Raw genomic sequence first — 19,860 nt, forward strand, 5'->3', positions numbered from 1 at the left:
GTTTTGAATGGATCTGATGAATTAATAAAAGGCAGACACTTGTTTGATGAGTGTTACATATGAAATGATAGTAATGGTGATAATAGATATTAATTACATATATATGTATATATTAGGGCTGGGCGATATGTAGAGTTTTATCGATATATTTTTAAACAAGATATGAATTAAGAAAATATCGTAATATCGATATAATTTATTTCACGTTAAAATGACCAAACACTGCTTATTTGTTGTGTTCCTTGATTCTCCACCGCTTCCCACTCCCTCTCAAAACTCCATGGGCTACTAAACCCCTCCCCTTCCTCCTTCCAAGGCGTGCTTGCACTCTCCCACCCACTGCACTGACCCACAACAATAACACACATGCAAATATTCGCTATGTAGCTTAACTACATTTCCCATTAGCTTGGCTGAGAAAATTGATGTATTTTGACAACTCCTGTTAATTGTATGTGTCTGAAAACGAATAATCCATCCATCTATTTTCTACCGCTTATTCCCTTTGGGGTCGCGGGGGGCGCTCTCAGCTACAATCGGGCGGAAGGCGGGGTACACCCTGGACAAGTCGCCACCTCATCGCAGGAAAACGAATAAACAAATGTTTAAAAAAAAAAAAAAAAAAAGCCAAATATCTGCACCAATGGGCAGCACGGTGGAAGAGGGGTTAGTGCGCCTGCCTCACAATACGAAGGTCCTGAGTAGTCTTGGGTTCAATCCCAGGCTCGGGATCTTTCTGTGTGGAGTTTGCATGTTCTCCCCGTGACTGCGTGGGTTCCCTCCGGGTACTCCGGCTTCCTCCCACCTCCAAAGACATGCACCTGGGGATAGGTTGATTGGCAAAAACTAAATTGGCCCTAGTGTGTGAATGTGAGTGTGAATGTTGTCTGTCTATCTGTGTTGGCCCTGGGATGAGGTGGCGACTTGTCCAGGGTGTACCCCGCCTTCCGCCTGATTGTAGCTGAGATAGGCTCCAGCACCCCCCGTGACTCCGAACGGGACAAGCGGTAGAAAATGGATGGATCTGCACCGATAATTGGTCGATCCCTAATTGCAAACCAGAACAGACATTATGGCTGAAAAATATGTTTAAATCTCGATTCACACAAACATGTTATCCAATTTAAGGCCAACAGTTTTTTTCCCAATTTTACTTAAAAAAGTAGACCTTTTTCTGCACTATACTGTATAGAGAGTATGGACAACCCGGTTCTAAGCGATCTCCTCAATGATTGGTCAAAACGCACTCACGTGACTACAGGGCGTGTTACGTACCAGTTTGAAGTCGCAGCTAAGCAACACTGCACTTCCTCATTATACATTTCTTTTAATTGAAGCATGGGGATGCGCCACTCGCAACAAATGTGAGAAGAAATTGCATAAGTTTCCCGCTCTCAGAAAGTAGAAAAATATGGGAAATAAAGGTTTGCCGGAAAAAATTAAGAGCCAATAACAACATTTTCTTGTGGGAGGTACTCAGGCATACATACACACGGGACACTTGGCATATTGCACTGTCCGTAACAGTGAATTAATGCCTGATAAAACTTTGCTTCAAAATTGCACCTTTTCTGCATGTCACCAATAATCTAAACCAACCCAATAAATATTGCAGTAAAAAGCAGCAATAGTTCAGTATTCAAGTTAATATAGTGATAATAAAATCATGACTCGTCACAGCAAAACCTATGAAAAATATTCAACAATGCAAAAGTAAAAGCAGAGGGGTATATAGCAAGTGATTACAAACAACACATTGGAGGCAGACACCACAGTTCACCTACTTAATAATAATAATAATAATACATTTTATTTGGTATAGTGCTTTTCAGTGTACTCAAAGACGCTTTACAGGATAAAAAATTAAAATATAAAACAGTTCAAAGTAATAATATAAAATACAGGAAATATAAAAGCAGTACATTGTAAAATAAATAGTAACACTGGACATTTACAAGACGGGACATTACAAGACACAGAACACTAATCACAGGTTAAAAGCAGATCTGAAGAGGTGTGTTTTGAGAAGGCTTTTGAAGGTAGGAAGGTCTGAGCAGTCACGGATGGGTTTGGGAAGAGAGTTCCAGTACTTAATATAAAAGTCACAATTTCTCTGTAATTGTTTGTCCAAAGCTAATTCTGGATTTTGGCAAAATGAGGGTAACATGTTTATTTTTGGTTGTTGTGTCTTTGCTGATGTACATTTTGCCGGCGGCAGCATTAGAGAGTCACTAAACACGGCATGAATATAGCGGTGGATTACATCAAAACGGCTGTGAAATTGCCCCAAAAGTTATTATTTTATATACCGCTTCGACAAAATAAGAGCGTGTTTTATTGTAAGTTAATGAGCTGTAGTATATTTAGAACTATCTTTTGGGGTCGCGGGGGTGCTCGAGCCTGTCTCAGCTGCATTCAGGCGTTAGGCGGGATACACCCTGGACAAGTCCCTACCTCATCACAGGGCCAACACAGATAGACAGACAACATTCACACACTAGGGCCAATTTAGTGTTGCCAATCAACCTATCCCCATGTCTTTGGAGGTGGGAGGAAGCTGGACTACCCGAAGGGAACCCACGCAGTCACGGGGAGAACATGCAAACTCCACACAGAAAGACCCCGAGCCCGGGAATCGAACCCAGGACCTTCGTATTGTGAGGCACATGCACTAACCCCTGTACTACCGTGCTGCCCTATTTAGAACTATATTTAGACTTATTATTTTGGTGTATTTCGTCCGGAAATTTAACATCAGAACAACTCAATCGCACGCGTCCTTGGTACCAAACATGGCGCCTCTCGTTTAGTTGTCCATACGCTCTCTATACAGGACTCTGGTACCAACCCCCCTGCCTCGTTGGCCAGGGTACGTTGGCCCTGTTTCCCTGATTCTACCCGCTGACACCCGGCAAGGGTGGCTATTATTCACTAGTTTGGCATTAATTCATTGACTTTTCTTATGATTAAGTGTTTGTCATTCTGTTCATTTCTATCATGAAAAGCCTACCGCTAGCAGTTTTTTCATGAAAAACAAGCAGATTTTTTAGAACATCTCAGTATGGTGCATAGTAGAGCTACACGACTGCAAACTGCGACCACAGTAATAAACATTGTGTTGTCCCATCCATATCTTATATATGTCAATCAAAACTGAGCATTTTCTTCTTTGAGAGGCGATACATTGCTAGCATTGGCTATCATTCTTTCTTGTAGGCATAGACGATGATCTATGTTATGTTATGTCCCAGCCTTGAAAGGATTACTGAGCTAATGCATCTTACTTGTTATACCTGTATATAGTAGATTAATAGTTGCTTATAACATTGATTTACAATAAAAGTTTCTTCTACCAAAAAAGTAGCGCATTGACAATCAAAACTTCAGTTTTTTGTTTTTTTTACTGACTGATCAGACTTGTCAACAGGTGGATGAAGACTATATCCAGGACAAGTTCAACCTGACTGGGCTCAATGAACAAGTTCCGCATTACCGCCAGGCCCTAGACATGATCCTGGACCTTGAACCAGGTCTGTACTTTTAATTTTTATAGCCAAGCGTCCTCAATTTTAACAATTGGTTACATTGTCATGCTTGTAATGGCAGGTTTGTTTGACCTAGCACTATACATAGTAAAACACTGGCAATTACATTTTTAGGTCAAAATTTGTTCGAACGTATTTTTGTAACCCATTCTGAAATGGTTCTGTCATTATTTAAATGCCAAATAGTGTGTGATGTACACTGTTATTGCCAGAAGCTTTGATATGTTGCCCATCCCTATTATGAAGACCACATTGTGATTCACCTACTATTATGAATGGGCAATATGGCAATACATATTGCAGCCTCCTGCGATAACGAGATATTTCGCAATATAATGTTTTGCATATAAATTTAAATGTAATTATTTCAAAACGGGTTACACAGGCTCCTTTTTTGGCTGCTGGCAAATGCGGTAAATATTGCATAATTTCAATTGTATTTTCTCAGAACTATTATTAAACTATTCATCTACTGTTATCTGGTTACTTTCTGTTGTAAGATGGTTCTGTCTATATATTTTGGATACTTTACATTAGTTTTGGGCGATACTTATAATTTGGATACCAAGTAGTTACAGGGGCAGCATACTGACACTTAAAACGTTCAAGATCATTGAATGATTACATTTTTGATTACAATTATAATCAAAACACAGGATAGCGGTATAACAATATCAATAATATTTAAATGCACTGTAGCACTTTGAGGTTGTTTGCTCAATGTAAAATGCTTTTACAAATAAAATCTATTATTATTATATTTAAATTATTTCCTACTCTTGACTTTGATTAAAATGTTTTCATTTTTGCCCCTAAAGCCCTACTGTGTCCATGGACCTATTTGCAGAGTTTGTAAACAATTACAAAAACGACAATATATTTTTGATCTCACCATCGACCTTATACTGATTGTTGCAGTCGATATTTGGATTGATGCGCCTACCTTTGTTTACATTCAAGACCTAAGCTTGCAGTTAGAGGTAAACTTATACTCTTACATCTACACTTTTCCTTATTCTCCATTTATGATACACTTAGGAAAGGCAGTTTATTTTCTGATATTGAGGCAAGGGTTGCTGACTTCGAAGTGGTTTTGCACTGTCGATGGACAATAGGCAGGCGCTGGCGATGACTACATTGTGTTGAGGATGCTGTCAAATTTGCGGGAAACAAGTAGAATGTACCATCCACATGCATTATCCCAGTAGAACAATAGTAGTAAAAGATCTATGGTTGGCCAAATTTATATCATTTATATTATTTGTATCGCACAACCCCTACCTCCCATTCACATTCACTAACCAACATCGTGTCTACAGATGAGGAGCTGGAGGACAATCCGAACCAGAGCGACCTGATTGAGCAGGCGGCCGAGATGCTGTACGGCCTTATCCATGCACGCTACATCCTCACTAACCGAGGCATCGCCCAGATGGTAAGTTCTGTGTACATCGGCAGAATGTGATACCACTGACGCCCTCACCACCAATCCCTTCACAATAGATGGAAAAATATTCAGGCATGTGAAATTTCCACAAAAACCTGCGTTTTTAAACCTACATTTTCACGTCATAATGTCACTTCTGTGTTTTTTAAATGAAATATCAATAAAAATACAACCCAAACAAAATTTGTTCAGTGCTCGCCTCAGCGGCAGGTAGTCGTTGTTTCCTTTGCCTAAACACCGCACTGAGCTGCAGGACAGAGAGACTATTAGGATCACTGAAGAAAGCTTGCAAGTTAGCTAACAATCTTGATCGCTTACTTGTTGTTGCCTGCGTTCACACTGTGAGCCACAACATTGACGACTGTCTACTTTGCTGCTGATCATATTTGGATGATTACAATCAGGAACACTTTCAATTCCGAGCCAGTTGTAGTTCTAGAGCAGGGGTGCCCATTACGTCGATCGCGAGCTACCGGTTGATCGTGGGGGGTGTGTCAGTTGATCGCCAGGCAGGCATAAAAAAAAATAGACCTAAAAATTGGCGAACATCAATCTTTACTATGACGTCACTTTCGTCACTTGATTGACATTTACAGCACCCGAGGATCTTGTGAGATGACTCTGGCTGCTGCGAGCTTAGTGTTAAGAAAAAAACGACCGGCAGGAAGGCGAAAAACGCTTTTTATTTCAACAGACTCTCGCGCCGTGCCTGCTGTCCAAAGCCTAAAGACTGACCCCCACTTCCTGTCTTCACAGTAAAAGTGCTGCTTCATCCTGTCGGCGCTAACAAAATAAGAGTCTCAGAAAACTAGCGCACACAAGCTAGCAAGTTACGGAGTTTGCCATCATTGTATTTTTTGTAAAGTGTATAAAAACAAGTATGGAAGCTGGATAAATAAGATGCCGAAAACCAACCACTTTCATGTAGTACTGGACAGAAACGAGGACTTTTTTTCTCCTCCACAATGTAAATTTGAAAATCTGAAAGTTATCAGCACTGCTGAATCCTGTCTGATTAATCAATGCAAGTAATCAGAATCAGGTAATTCACTATTTTATAGTCTTGTTTTCATGAAAGACAGGAATCCATGTGTTAAACATGCTTGTATTTTTATCAGAAACCTTTAACATGTTAACTAAAAATGTCTGTTTCATAAATAAGTAAATATAAATTACAAATATATATGGAAATATATAAAAATATAAATACATGAATATAATATACATACAAATATAATTATATATATATATATGTGTGTGTGTGTGTGTGTGTGTGTGTGTGTGTGTGTGTGTGTGTGTGTGCGTGTGCGTGTGCGTGTGTGTGTGTGTGTGTGTGTGTGTACACAAATATATATCAAATATATATATACATATAAACACAGTCGCGATCAAAAGTTCAAAAGTTTACATAGAGTGATTGGAGCACATACTTGTTGGTCACAAAAAACATTCATGAAGTTTGGTTCTTTTATGAATTTATTATGGGTCTACGAAAATGTGAGCAAATCTGCTGGGTCAAAAGTATACATACAGCAATGTTAGTATTTGGTTACATGTCCCTTGGCAAGTTTCACGACAATAAGGCGCTTTTGGTAGCCACCCACAATCTTCCGGCAAGCTTCTGGTTGAGTTTTTGACCACTTCTCTTGACAAAATTGGGCAGTTCAGCTAAATTTGTAGGTTTTCTGACATGGACTTCTTTCTTCAGCATTGTCCACATTGTCAGGACTTTGGGAAGGCAATTCTAAAACCTTCATTCTAGCCTGATTTAGCCATTCCTTTACCACTTTTGACGTATGTTTGTGGTCATTGTCCTGTCGGAACACCCAACTGCGCCCAAGACCCAACCTCCGGGCTGATGATTTTAGGTTGTTTTGAAGAATTTGGAGGTAATCCATCTTTTTCATTGTCCCATTTACTCTCTGTAAAGCACCAGTTCCATTGGCAGCAAAACATGCCTAGAGCATAATACTACCACCACCATGCTTGACGGTAGGTACTAGGTATGGTGGTCCTGGGATTAAAGGCCTCACCATTTCTCCTCCAAACATATTGCTGGGTATTGTGGCCAAACAGCTCAATTTGTGTTTCATCTGACCACAAAACTTTCCTCCAGAAGGTCTTATCTTTGTCCATGTGATGTCAGATGAAACAAAAATTTAGTTGTTCGGCCACAATACTTGTATTATGGCCAAAAATGAATTTATTCCATTTTGGAATAAGGCTGTAACATAACAAAAGGCGCTGTGAATACTTTCCAGGTGCACTGTAATAGCACAATATCTTACAACATTTTTCTGTCATAAGTGTTGTTCATATATTATATTTTTAAATTTTTCATTATAGAAGTGTTCCTTTCTTCTAGTTGGAAAAGTATCAGCAGGGAGACTTTGGCTACTGTCCTCGTGTCTATTGTGAGAATCAGCCAATGCTTCCCATTGGTAAGTATGTGATTAACTGGTATGATTACAGTACTTTCCAGCCTTTAACAAGGTTTACGTTTTTTTGGGCCATCTGCAAAAGACAAAAGCCGAAAAGTAACTGCGAGCTTGAGCCTGACATTTTCCAATGTTGAATCAACATTTGAAAGAAAGATTGGGTTCATCCCCAGAACTTTATAAGTACAATCGTCTGTTCACTCACAACGAAAGATGACAAGCTAAACACACACTCCTGGTTTAAATCCTAAATATGCCTCATACACTCAATATACACATTTTGAATTGTAACATGTATTGGTAATCACTACTATTTAGTAATAACAATGATCGTAAGAACTAGGGATGGGTACAGAATTCTGTACTTTTATAGGTACTGAGTACTGACCGAATTCTGTCAGTACTGCCGTTAACCTATAAACGTAAAATCAAACGGTACCATATTTTAGACTTTGTTTCACTATGCCAGGCTGCCTCTAGATAATGTTAACAGTTTCCATGCCAACAAATAAAGCAAGTATGCCTGACAGAAAGTGCTTAAAAATAAGGATCTTTTTTTCTAAATGCGCTTGTCAATGCTAATTTTGGATGTGCCATGTACATGCTCCCGATTAGCATTAGTCATTTTAACACCTCCAAAGTTGGTAATGAAAACCACAGCTAAAATGCATGTTACAATCAAACAGCTGGTGTGTAAATAAGTACAACAATTATAGTATAAACAATTGCACAAATAAAAGACAAAACCGGCAAGTTCAACTTAATGGCAACGGCTACTTCCTGACTACAGCAACGTACGGAAGACAAACTGAAATGAATGCATACTTGCTGTGATATCTTATGTCCACTCAAAAAATAGGAAATTATTCTCATGTTGGATGGCTTTGTTTACAAACAGTCCAGCCAAATCCTGACACTTTCTGTGTTCTGTGTAACTGCTCTCTGTGTACTGATTGATTGATTGAGACTTTTATTAGTAGGTTGCACAGTGAAGTACATATTCCGTACTGTGTAGTGATCCGTAGCCTAAACACTACTGCCATCTAATGTCTTGGAATTGTAGCTGCATAAAAAGTCTACTATATTAACGGTTGCAAGTGAGACTCGAGAGTGTAAGAAAATAAGTTATAACAGTTATCATTATATGCTCACTGTTAAATGTTGAAGGGATTTTATTATTAAACAATTGACATTTATTACCACATGATCACACACTAAAGTACCAAAAATTGGTAACGTTGAGTCACTGCTCTGCAGACTGCTGGGTTTTCCAGGCCAGCTGCTATGGAATATTTTCTCCAATTGACTCTTACATAATCCACAGTTTGCCCCTTTTAATTCCAGTAATGACTTAATCGTTAATCAAAAATTAATTATACAGTATGTATAATTTGTGTTCCCTTAGCTGCAAGCTTTAAAACCAATTTTAACAAAGTTGACTGACAGAGAAGGGACACACGCACACAACCGCGTTCACAATTTTGCACTGTATGTAGCTACTTTATGCTGTAAAAAAAACTAAGCATTTTATGATTACCACTTATTTTTAAGTTACTAACTAAATGAGTTGTATTTTCTGCTAAATAACTGGCCTATTTTCATAAGAGAAAAAATACATTTAAAAAAAATGTATTGTTTGAAGAAACAAATTTGCCGAGTTGCAAATGCTCTAAGGGAAATATGCAGGGATTTACTGTATATCATGCCTTATTTTTATCAGGCACATTAGAATGTATTATTTATATTGACTTTGAGTTTGGAGATAGTAGTTGGCATTGTAATGTTTTGTTCCATGTTTTGAAATGCCACAATACAGTATTTGTTCTAAGCTTTGCATATGCAACCTTGCAGGATGCCAGCCCGTCGGCTTCAATTTCTGCCTTTTTTTTCCCACAGGCCTCTCGGACATCCCAGGAGAGGCCATGGTGAAGCTCTACTGCCCTAAATGTATGGATGTGTACACACCTAAGTCCTCCAGGCACCACCACACAGATGGAGCCTATTTTGGCACTGGTTTCCCCCACATGCTGTTCATGGTTCACCCCGAGTACAGGCCCAAGAGACCTGCCAACCAGTTTGTCCCAAGGTTAGTATGCTGCTTACGACTGCTCTTGTTTGGAATAAGGGTGCATACGAGGAAGAAACTCCCAGCATGTTTTTATTATATTATTGGTTCTTGTTGAGAAGTATGAGCAACAACTAATGTAAACACTATTGAATAATGCATAGCTACTGTGTTAACCAAACATAACTATACTTACTGTTCTGAACACTTCTCTCCATGCCAGCGTCCTATTGAGAAGAATGAATGGGGCTTAGAAGTTGTGCCATAGTGCACGTCTGTTTGGGCACAGCCTTTATCTGCCATGTTGCTCATTTTCATGCCACAAACTAGTCGGGACTGAATTACCAGTGCCTACGCTAGCTGCAGCTAAGTACTGCATATCATTTGCGTCAATCTTTCCAATAAGTGTTACCAATTTTGCATAGGAAAATTTAAACATAAGAACAAAATACTAAGACAAAAGGAAACATTTCAAAATGTGCCACCGTTTTGATCTTTTAGGGCCAAATTAAGTTAATGTTATTTTTTCCCTGTAACTATTTGTGTTTCACATTCTTTTCTGCATAGCTAATCATTAAATAACCTCAAAAACAATTATATTTTCTAAAAATATAACTTCAATTTATTTGCAGGTCAAATGTAGTGACTTGTATAATCCAGCAGATGGCGAATCATCATTATGAAACGCCAACACAGTATCCATCCATCCATCCATTTTCTACCGCTTGTCTCTCTCGGAGTCGTGGGGTGGCTGGAGCCTACATATAAACAGTAATATAAACAGTAAGGTCAGATCAACTCAACTTATTGCACTATGTCATGGCCTATCAAATAGTGGGGTGTGCCCCCTTGGGGGGCCTGACAGGCAAGGGACTTTGAGTTTTTAATCTTTTTTCATTCTTGAATTATACACAAGCCTCCAGCTAGGTGGCATGTAGGTGCTGGTGCCTGCAACTCATAGAGTGGGTCGTACGGATAAATAAATATAACAATTTCAAAGGCTCTCAATCGTATTTCAATTGGGGGGGTGTTTATATGGAAAAAAATGATGTCCCCATGGAAGGACAAGACAAACAAATTATTGAGTAGCACTGCACTATGTAGTGTGTTATCTGGCTTTTTACTTCAGTGATTTCTAAGTAGGGCCTTGAAAGGCAGTGTGGTTCTGCCAGGCCCCCGGGGATCGGATAGACCTTTAGTTATTCCACAATGGGGAAATAATGTGGTTGCAGTGCAGTTTAAAAAAATATTAAATATTTATTGCTCACATTTGTTATCCTTACTCAGCGTCCGGTTTCATCTACAGTGCAAAGCCTTCTGGGTGAAATACTTTAGCAACACACTCACGTCCTTACTTCCTTGTTTACATTATTTTTACATTTTATTTCATCTATATTTGTCATGGTAAGGCAATTAAGAACAGATTCTCATTTGCAATGCTGACCTAGCAAAGAGGTAGCATTTACATGACCAAGATGTTGACGCGTGATGATAATCTCACATCATCTCTTGTTTACTAACATAGTTCCTGTGCAATACTTTTTCTCAAGGGTGATGGTAAACCGCACGTAAAATGAATGTTTAAAATAGATTCAGTCTTTTCAAGCGTAAAACAAGTTGTGGAAGTCTTTGGCGATGTTTCTTTCTGTAATGATAATTATATTGGTTATAATTAAAACAGTACAGTAATTTCACAATGAACTCAGAGACTGCTGTTACTGCCAGGTCTGTGTGGTATAAAAGGAGTGAAACATCAATACGGAATTTATTTTCCAAACGATGCACATGTTTGTGTCCTATCTCATACTGTAGAGATGGGAATCCTACGTTACTCACAATTCAATTTGATTCCGATTCTTGGGTTGACGATTTGATTCAAAATCGATTCTCGATTCTCACAATATATTACTGGGTATATAGATTATAATGAAACCTTTTCAAAACAAGAACTCCTCCTAGTTACTGACGTACGGTACAGGCCAAAAGTTTGGACACACCTTCTCATTGAATGCGTTTTCTTTATTTTCATGACTATTTACATTGTAGATTGTCACTGAAGGCATTAAAACTACGAATGAACACATGTAGGGTTATGTACTTATTAACAAAGGTGAAATAACTGAAACTAGTTTCTTCAAAATAGCCACCCTTTTGCTCTGATTACTGTTTCGCGCAGTCTCTCGATGAGCTTCAAGAGGTAGTCACCTGAAAGGGTTTTCACTTCACAGGTGTCATAGTTTTGCCTTTAGTGACAATCTACAATGTAAATGGTCATGAAAATGCATTGAAATGAGAAGGTGTGTCCAAACTTTTGGCCTGTACTGTATACGTGCAGCAAGTTTCCAAAAAATCTGATTACTAAAAGGATTACTATATTGGAATACAAAAGTGTAAAAGTGACTGACGGGTGTTATTTCATGTCTGGAGGGCTCACATAATGTTGAACAATTATTTAGAAGGTAGTTAACAGTTTGTTATGCTCTAGCTATGAAAATATTGGATTTATAATGAATGATTCCTACTTTGCGGAAATTCATTTATTGCGGTGATGTCCGAAACCAATTAACAGCAATAGACAAGGGTCGACCGTATTGGAAAATTGTTTGTCGGCAGGTTTTTGTTATTGTTTTTATTTGAAATATCAAGACAAAAGTTATGCACATCTTTTGAATTTTGTTTTCTAACTTTCTCGAATATGAACCAAACCGTGACCTGAAAATTTTACGAAAAAGTTGACAACTCGGGCTTCCAGCTTTTTTCTTTTTCTTTTTTTTTTTTTAATATTTGTTTATTAATTTGGGGAAAAAAGTGAAACAGGCACTCCCCCCAAAAAGGAAACAAACGTTTTTTTTAAATTATTTAATTTTTTTAATAATATGCTTTATTGAGCATCATCAAGGCAGTACAACAAAGTTACTCAGCTCAGATTTTTCCCAATTTTTTTAATCGTGTAAATCCCTCCCTTTCCAAAGGACAAAAAAAATTAGTAGATAAAATTAAACAAAGGAGAAAATATTGTACTAAAATTGATACAACAATAATAACAAATATGAAATGAGTGCACCCCCCACGACCCTGAGAGGGACAAGCGGTAGAAAGCTATGATGGATGGAAATGAACAAAGAGGGAGATTATATTTCGATGAGATTAAATAATAATTTACAATAACCGACCCCAAAAAAGGGACAAGCGGTAGAAAATGGATGGATGGACAACACAGAGTAGCAAGTTGTTGCACTCCCAAAGTGGAAGAATACAGTACAAAATAAACAGATACAAAAAATGATCACCCTGGACAAACTTGGCTTCATGAGGCGTACCGTTACCTCTAGCGTGAACACGTTAAAGAGGAACTGCACTTTTTTGGAATTTTGCCTATCGTTCACAATCATTGTGAGAGACATGACAACAAATTAATTTTTTAAATGCATTGTAAATATTAAATAAATGCGATCAAAAGTCTGCTTACAATGGGGCCTTTTGGAGCTGTTCAGTTCTGCGTATAAAGCCCTTAAAGACATCCAAACAGCTCCGTTAAGATTTTATATACATGATGTAAGTATATACAGTCGTGATCAAAGGTTTACATACACTTGTAAAGAACATATTGTCATGGGGCTGTCTTGAGTTTCCAATAATTTCTACAACTCTTAATTTTTTGTGATACAGTGATTGGAGCACATACTTTTTGGTCACAAAAAACATTCATGAAGTTTGGTTCTTTTATGAATTTATTAATGGGTCTACTGAAAATGTGAGCAAATCTGCTGGGTCAAAAGTATACATACAGCAATGTTAATATTTACTTACATGTCCCTTGGCAAGTTTCACTGCAATAAGGCACTTTAGGTAGCCATCCACAAGTTTCTGGTTGATTTTTTGACCACTCCTCTTGACAAAATTGGTGCAGTTCAGCTGTTGTTGGTTTTCTGACATGGACTTGTTTCTTCAGCATTGTCCACACGTTTAAGTCAGGACTTTGGGAAGGCCATTCTAAAACCTTCATTCTGTCCTGATTTAGCCATTCCTTTACCACTTTTGACGTGTGTTTGGGGTCATTGTCCTGTTGGAACACCCAACTGCGCCCAACACCCAAACTACGGGTTGAGGATTTTAGGTTGTCTTGAAGAATTTGGAGGTAATCCTTCTTTTTCATTGTCCCATACTCTGTAAAGCACCAGTTCCATTGGCAGCAAAACAAGCCCAGAGCATAATACTACCACCACCATGCTTGACGGTGGGAATGGTGTTCCTGGGATTAAAGGCCTCACCTTTTCTCCTCCAAACATATTTCTGGGTATTTTGGCCAAACAGCTAAAATTTTGTTTCATCTGACATCATATGGACAAAGATAAGACCTTCTGGAGGAAAGTTCTGTGGTCAGATGAAACAAAAATGTAGCTTTTTGGCCACAATACCCAGCAATATGTTTGGAGGAGAAAAGGTAAGGCCTTTAATCCCAGGAACACCAATCCTACCGTCAAGCAAGGTGGTGGTAGTTTTATGCTCTGGGCCTGTTTTGCTGCCAATGGAACTGGTGCTTTAAATGGGTCAATGAAAAAAGAGGATTACCTCCAAATTCTTCAGGACAACCTAAAATCATCAGCCCGGAGGTTGGGTCTTGGGCATAGTTGTGTGTTCCAACAGGACAATGACCACAAACATACGTCAAAAGTGGTAAAGGAATGGCTAAATCAGGCTAGAATGAAGGTTTTAGTATTGCCTTCCCAAAGTCCTGACTTAAACTTGTGGACAATGCTGAAGAAACAAGTCCATGTCAGAAATCCAACAAATTTAGCTGAACTGCAGCAATTTTTTAAGAGAAGTGGTCAAAAATTCAGCCAGAAGCTTGTGGATGGCTACTAAAAGCACCTTATTGCAGTGAAACTTGCCAATGGACATGTAACCAAATATTAACATTGTTGTATGTATACTTTTGACCCAGCAGATTTGGTCACATTTTCAGTAGACCCATAATAAATTCATAAAAAAAACAAACTTCATGAACGTTTTTTTGTGACAAACAAATATGTGCTCCAATCACTCTATCACAAAAAAATAAGAGTTGTAGAAATTATTGGAAACTCAAGACAGCCATGACATTATGTTCTTTACAAGTGTATGTAAACTTTTGATCGTGACAGTATGTAATGTAGAAACAGGCACATTTATTTATAATAATATTTTAATATTTACGTATTTTGATCATTTTAAGCATACACGGCGCATTAATTTCAAAATGGATTACCGCGGGGTTTTTCTTCAACACTGATTATTTCTCACTGCAGACTTCATGAGAGCCAACAAACATAATAAAACATCACTTACTGTGCAAGGTCTGCTGTCATAAGGATGCCGACTGCTACGATGTTCTTGTATTCTCATTTAGGTGAAAAATGTCTCATAACTCTCGCGAAGAAGTGGGGGGACAAGCATTTTTTGTGCTGTTCTCACCAGTTCCAGGTCCTAAATGGCTGCCAAATGTCCAAATTTGTTAGATTATACTCTCAGCCATCTACTTTCCAGGTGTGATTTATGATCTGGAATAAATTTACGAGGAAGCAGCAGACCACTGGATGATGTAAACAAAGGGACACGCGTCGTGATCACGTCGTCACTAAAAATAGTTGGTCTGCGTTAGCGCTTATAACAATATCACTAATACTTGGTTAATATTCAAGTCACGAAATGTAAATGGAGTATTTTGAGCGCTTTTTGATTGGTTATTTATTGGTTTTTATGGGCGAATAGTAGAGCTATTGGCTCTGCTGTAAGCAGACTTTTATTTGTTAATTTACCGTATTTTTCGGATGATAGGGTGCACCGGATTATAAGGCGCACTGCCGATGAGCGGGTCTATTCAGGTCTATTTTCATACAAAAGGCGCACCGGATTATAAGGCGCATTAAAGGGGTCATATTATTTTTTTCTAAATTGAAAACACTACCTTGTGGTCTACATAACACGTAATGGGGGTTCTTTTGGTCAAAATGTTGCATAGATTATGTTTTACAGACCATTTTCAAGTAGCTTTCTGAGCGTCTTCAAGACGCGCCGTTTTGTGGGAGGTCTTATTTACGTGGCTCACCTTCGACAGCGTCTTCTCCCCGTCATCTTTGTTGTAGCGGTGTAGCGTGCAAGTCGAAGTGAGTCGAAGATGTGTCAAAAGATGGAGCTAACTGTTTTAATGACAAGCAGACGTTACTTAAATCAATAACGGAGCAGCATCTCCTCATCCGTGGCTCAATAATGCAACATCAACGCCGGAAATGTGTCCCGTGAAAAACCGTCCGACCGGAACCCTCTAATTACTAAAGTGCCGTATAGGGATGATACTCGAAACCGGTTTTCCCGGTTGTTTGATAAGAAAAGAACCGAGTCCTCGGACTCAAATACCTTTTTGAGAACCGGTACCCGTTATCGAGACCACTATAGTAAAGAAAAAGAGTGGAATCCCGTCCCGACCAGAAATGCTCCGTGGGACATCACAAGAAATGACGTCATGTAGTTCAGTCATTAGGCGCAGATAGGGAAAGCAGGAAAACAATGGACGGGAAAAAGCGCTCCAAGGTGTAATAAAGTTCGAAACAAAAGGTATAATCCAACGAATAACTTTCCTGAGAGATTTTAGCAGGGTAAAAACACACTTTTACGACCAACCGGAAACATAGCAACCAGGCTAGCAACGCACCTCCTTTACGGCAGCTGTCGCAACGTTCTTAATGCAACCGCAGCACATACATATATATACAACATATCTCCCTTTTTTTAACTTTTGTTTTTCTTTCCTTGTAAACAAAACAAAATCACACTGTATATGTGTTGTCTGTCTAATTATAAATAATGCAGACGAGGCGTGTTGGCTGAGTTCTTGACGTTTACTTTCACAGCGTGGCAACATGCAACACTTTTCGGGGTGTCCGCGCATGCTCGTAACTCCCGTTGCATGCTGGGTAGTGTAGTTGTTATATTCTCTAGCTCATAACATCTTTCCCCCATAAAGAAATAATGTTAACTCAATAAAGTGTATTTCTTTTTTTAGCTGTAACTTTTCATTTTTTAGCATTGTCACCACATTTGCAAACAACTTTTCTCTTCATAGAATTTTCTTTCAATAAAGAAATAAAGTGCAAAAATGTCAAAGCATCATAACAAACAGTTATGTCAAATAGCAGCAGAAGTGCACTTTTTGGAGAGCTGTATTATTTTCAGTTTTGTGCCCAAGGGACTGATTTTATTTAACACTATATTATTATTTATACACCTATAGTGATCACAGAGACAGGTTGTTTTTGTGTTACTGTATATATTTGTTTCTCTGAAAAATCCCACTTAATATTCTTTGGGTAACAACAGTCAATATTTATTTATTTTATTTAATTTTTTTAGGTGGGTAACAGTCAATATTTATTTATTTATTAGATTTTATTTTTTTATTATATAATAAAAGTGAGCTTTTGTTAAACCAAATATTGTCAGTCAATCAATCAATCAATCGATCGTGTGTTTTTTTTCCATATACAACAACCTATCTGGACTCGATAAGAGAATCGATAAGGAATCGGTTCGATAAGAGGATTCGATAATAGGCTCGAACTCGATAATTCCTTATCAAACATCATCCCTAGTGCCGTATGTGAATTATGTAAACCCACTACAGTTTTTATAGCTAGTCTATTGACAGATATAAGTAAGAACTTTACGCTACTTTATATTAGAAATGGCAACAGCGGAAGATGAATGCCACATAAGAAGGTAGAGAAAAAGAAGAAGCTTATGACTACGGTGTCGGACTACGATGGCGGACCCGCGCACATTTTCAGGATTTATGCAGATCAGGGGACGGAATGGCGAAGTTGGTAGAGTCGCCGTGCCAGCAATCGGAGGGTTGCTGGTTACTGGGGTTCAATCACCACCTTATACCATCCTAGTCACGTCCGTTGTGTCCTTGGGCAAGACACTTCACCCTTGCTCCTGACAGCTGCGGGTTAGCGCCTTGCATGGCAGCTCCCGCCATCAGTGTGTGAATGTGTGTGTGAATGGGTGAATGTGGAAATACTGTCAAAGCGCTTTGAGTACCTTGAAGGTAGAAAAGCTCTATACAAGTATAACCCATTTATCATTTATTATCATCCCAAATACACATCAGCAGGTACCAGAATGTAAAAAAAGTTGGTTTTGCATAATATTGTGAAACAAAATACCAGATAATTTGTCTGCTAATAGGTGCCATTTTGTGGTCATTTTACACAGCATAATAATACTCGAATGTTTAATGCGCCGACAATCCATCAAGCGGTGCGGCTTCATAGCTTACCGAACTAAAAACATTTTGACATATTTTTGAGCGCCGTGTGTAATGTTCTATATTCTCAATGGAACATTTACATTTTTGGTGTTGTTTACTGGCGTCATTATTCGTCTACATGTATCTCTTATATGTGACTGCCATCTACTGGTCACACTTATTATTACACTATGTACCAAATAAAATTGCTTTGAGGTCGGTAGGCACAACCAGAATTATACCGTACATTAGGTACACCAGGTTATAAGGCGCACTGTCCATATTGTGAAAATGAAAGAATTTTAAGTTCGCCTTATAGTCTGAAAAATTAAGTTATAGTTAGAATGCATTAAAAAAATCCATCCTTTGTCTTTCATAATGATTGTGAACGATAGGCATTATTCCCAAAAAACAGTGCCGTTCCCCTTTAAGCATCACGTTGCATTTTCTGCTATTGTGTTACCGCCATTCAGTGCGATGGCGTTGTCCCGTCCGTCTGAAAGGAAGCCACACCCTCTTCACAAGTGCAAACACTTAACAGTCGAAGTCGCCCTCATTCGCTAAAGTTGGAGTGTTATTGCTTTGTTTTGAAGCCTTTGTTTTCAGCGTATTTTAGTCACGCTCCTCGGCTAAAGCAAACACCGGTCACGGCCCCCTCTCCCATGCTCAAGGATGTCCTCCCTCTCTCTCCCAGGCTGTACGGTTTCAAGATCCACCCGATGGCCTACCAGCTGCAGCTGCAAGCAGCCTCTAGCTTCAAGAGTCCTGTCAAAGCCATCCGCTAGACAGAGCAAGAATACCGTGTCACAATATTGCCGTCTTCAGAGTACACACACTCCTCTTTACTCTAAAGACAGTATTATTTGGGTTTGAATAGAGCAAAATGTAATAATGAGGGGTGAGTGAGACATCCAAACACCCAGCCATAAGTCTTCAATACAAACGACACACACTTCCATGCACTCACTTTACCAAACATAAAAGTGACCCCCAAAAAAATGGTCCCGCACAGTTTGGTAAAGAGAGCGACTGGAAGTTTGCACCCTCCACCCCACTAACAAGACCCCGTACAAACATGGCTGCCATCGTACCTTTTTTCTGTTTTGTTGGCTTGCTGTCCGATACAAAGAAGAAACGCAACATGTCGGCCCTCATTCATCTCCTCATGCGTTTTATTGTTGGACATTTTCTATTTTATGAAATCTTCTTTTCTTCCGTGGAGTCAGTGAAAAAGCCAAATTCTGGCCTCTGCATAAATATGGAAATTAGAGTATAATGTACACATGAAGCCGACATTTGCATCACAATTAAGGATTCCTCCAAAACGGGAGTAAGCAGCACAGCACTGATTCTACTGCTGCAGCTCATAGGTTACTTTTCAGCTGTAAGACCAGCAGCCACCATTTTGTTTGTAAAACTGAGGCAGATTCTGTTCCACTTCTCTCTTTCCCCTCTGCTGTTGTCATTTTTCCAGGTGAATCTGTGTTTTTTTCTCTGTATTAAAACAGATTCACAAATCTCAATAAAGGTTGATTTTCTTTTCTTATGTACTTTTTGACTCTGTTATTCTTATTTGACCGAGTATCGTGATCATCTCTCCCTTTCTATATGCAGTGCAACATTTTTCGTTATGAGTGGGGTTTTTGTTTTTTTTAAATGAGGGAAATCCCTCTCAAGCTGTGTTTAAGGAGAAATGTTTTGGTGTGGCACGTCTCTGTCAGAGTTTCCAGTGAGGAGAAACCTCAAAATACACTTTTAGGAACAGCCTGGCCCTTACACAGCTTAAAAGGAGACCCTCATCCTCCGCACTCAGAAAGTATGCAGATTAGTCATATGTGGATCAATACTGACATACCAGGTCTTTATGTTCTAATATCGATTATAAAATCAAAAAATTAATACTTTTGATGTTTTAGTTCAGGGGTGTACAAACTTGTTCCTGTAAAAGTCAGTGTGTGAAGGTCGTGTTGATATTACTCAAAATTAGGGCTTCAACAACTAATCGATTAAACTCGATTATAAAAATAGTTGGCGATTAATTTAGTAATCGATTCGTTGGATCTATGCTATGCGCATGC

At 38.7% G+C, this 19,860-nt stretch overlaps 1 protein-coding gene across 5 annotated transcripts in view; it reads left to right on the plus strand.

Moving 5' to 3' along the window:
• The window catches only part of csnk2b (casein kinase 2, beta polypeptide), a 26,626-nt gene extending 7,294 nt beyond the window's left edge, over positions 1–19,332 (plus strand). For all 5 annotated transcript variants that reach the window (XM_062028920.1, XM_062028922.1, XM_062028921.1 and 2 more), the window contains exons 3-7: positions 3,428–3,530; positions 4,865–4,980; positions 7,358–7,433; positions 9,327–9,516; positions 18,477–19,332. In XM_062028920.1, coding sequence (XP_061884904.1) covers positions 3,428–3,530; positions 4,865–4,980; positions 7,358–7,433; positions 9,327–9,516; positions 18,477–18,567 — 576 coding nt within the window. In that variant the 3' untranslated portion in view covers positions 18,568–19,332. The remainder of the gene's footprint in view (positions 1–3,427; positions 3,531–4,864; positions 4,981–7,357; positions 7,434–9,326; positions 9,517–18,476) is intronic.
• The last annotated feature ends 528 nt before the right edge of the window (positions 19,333–19,860 follow it).

Source organism: Entelurus aequoreus, linkage group LG20, assembly GCF_033978785.1.
Source record: "Entelurus aequoreus isolate RoL-2023_Sb linkage group LG20, RoL_Eaeq_v1.1, whole genome shotgun sequence".
Taxonomy (NCBI): Eukaryota; Metazoa; Chordata; class Actinopteri; order Syngnathiformes; family Syngnathidae; genus Entelurus; species Entelurus aequoreus.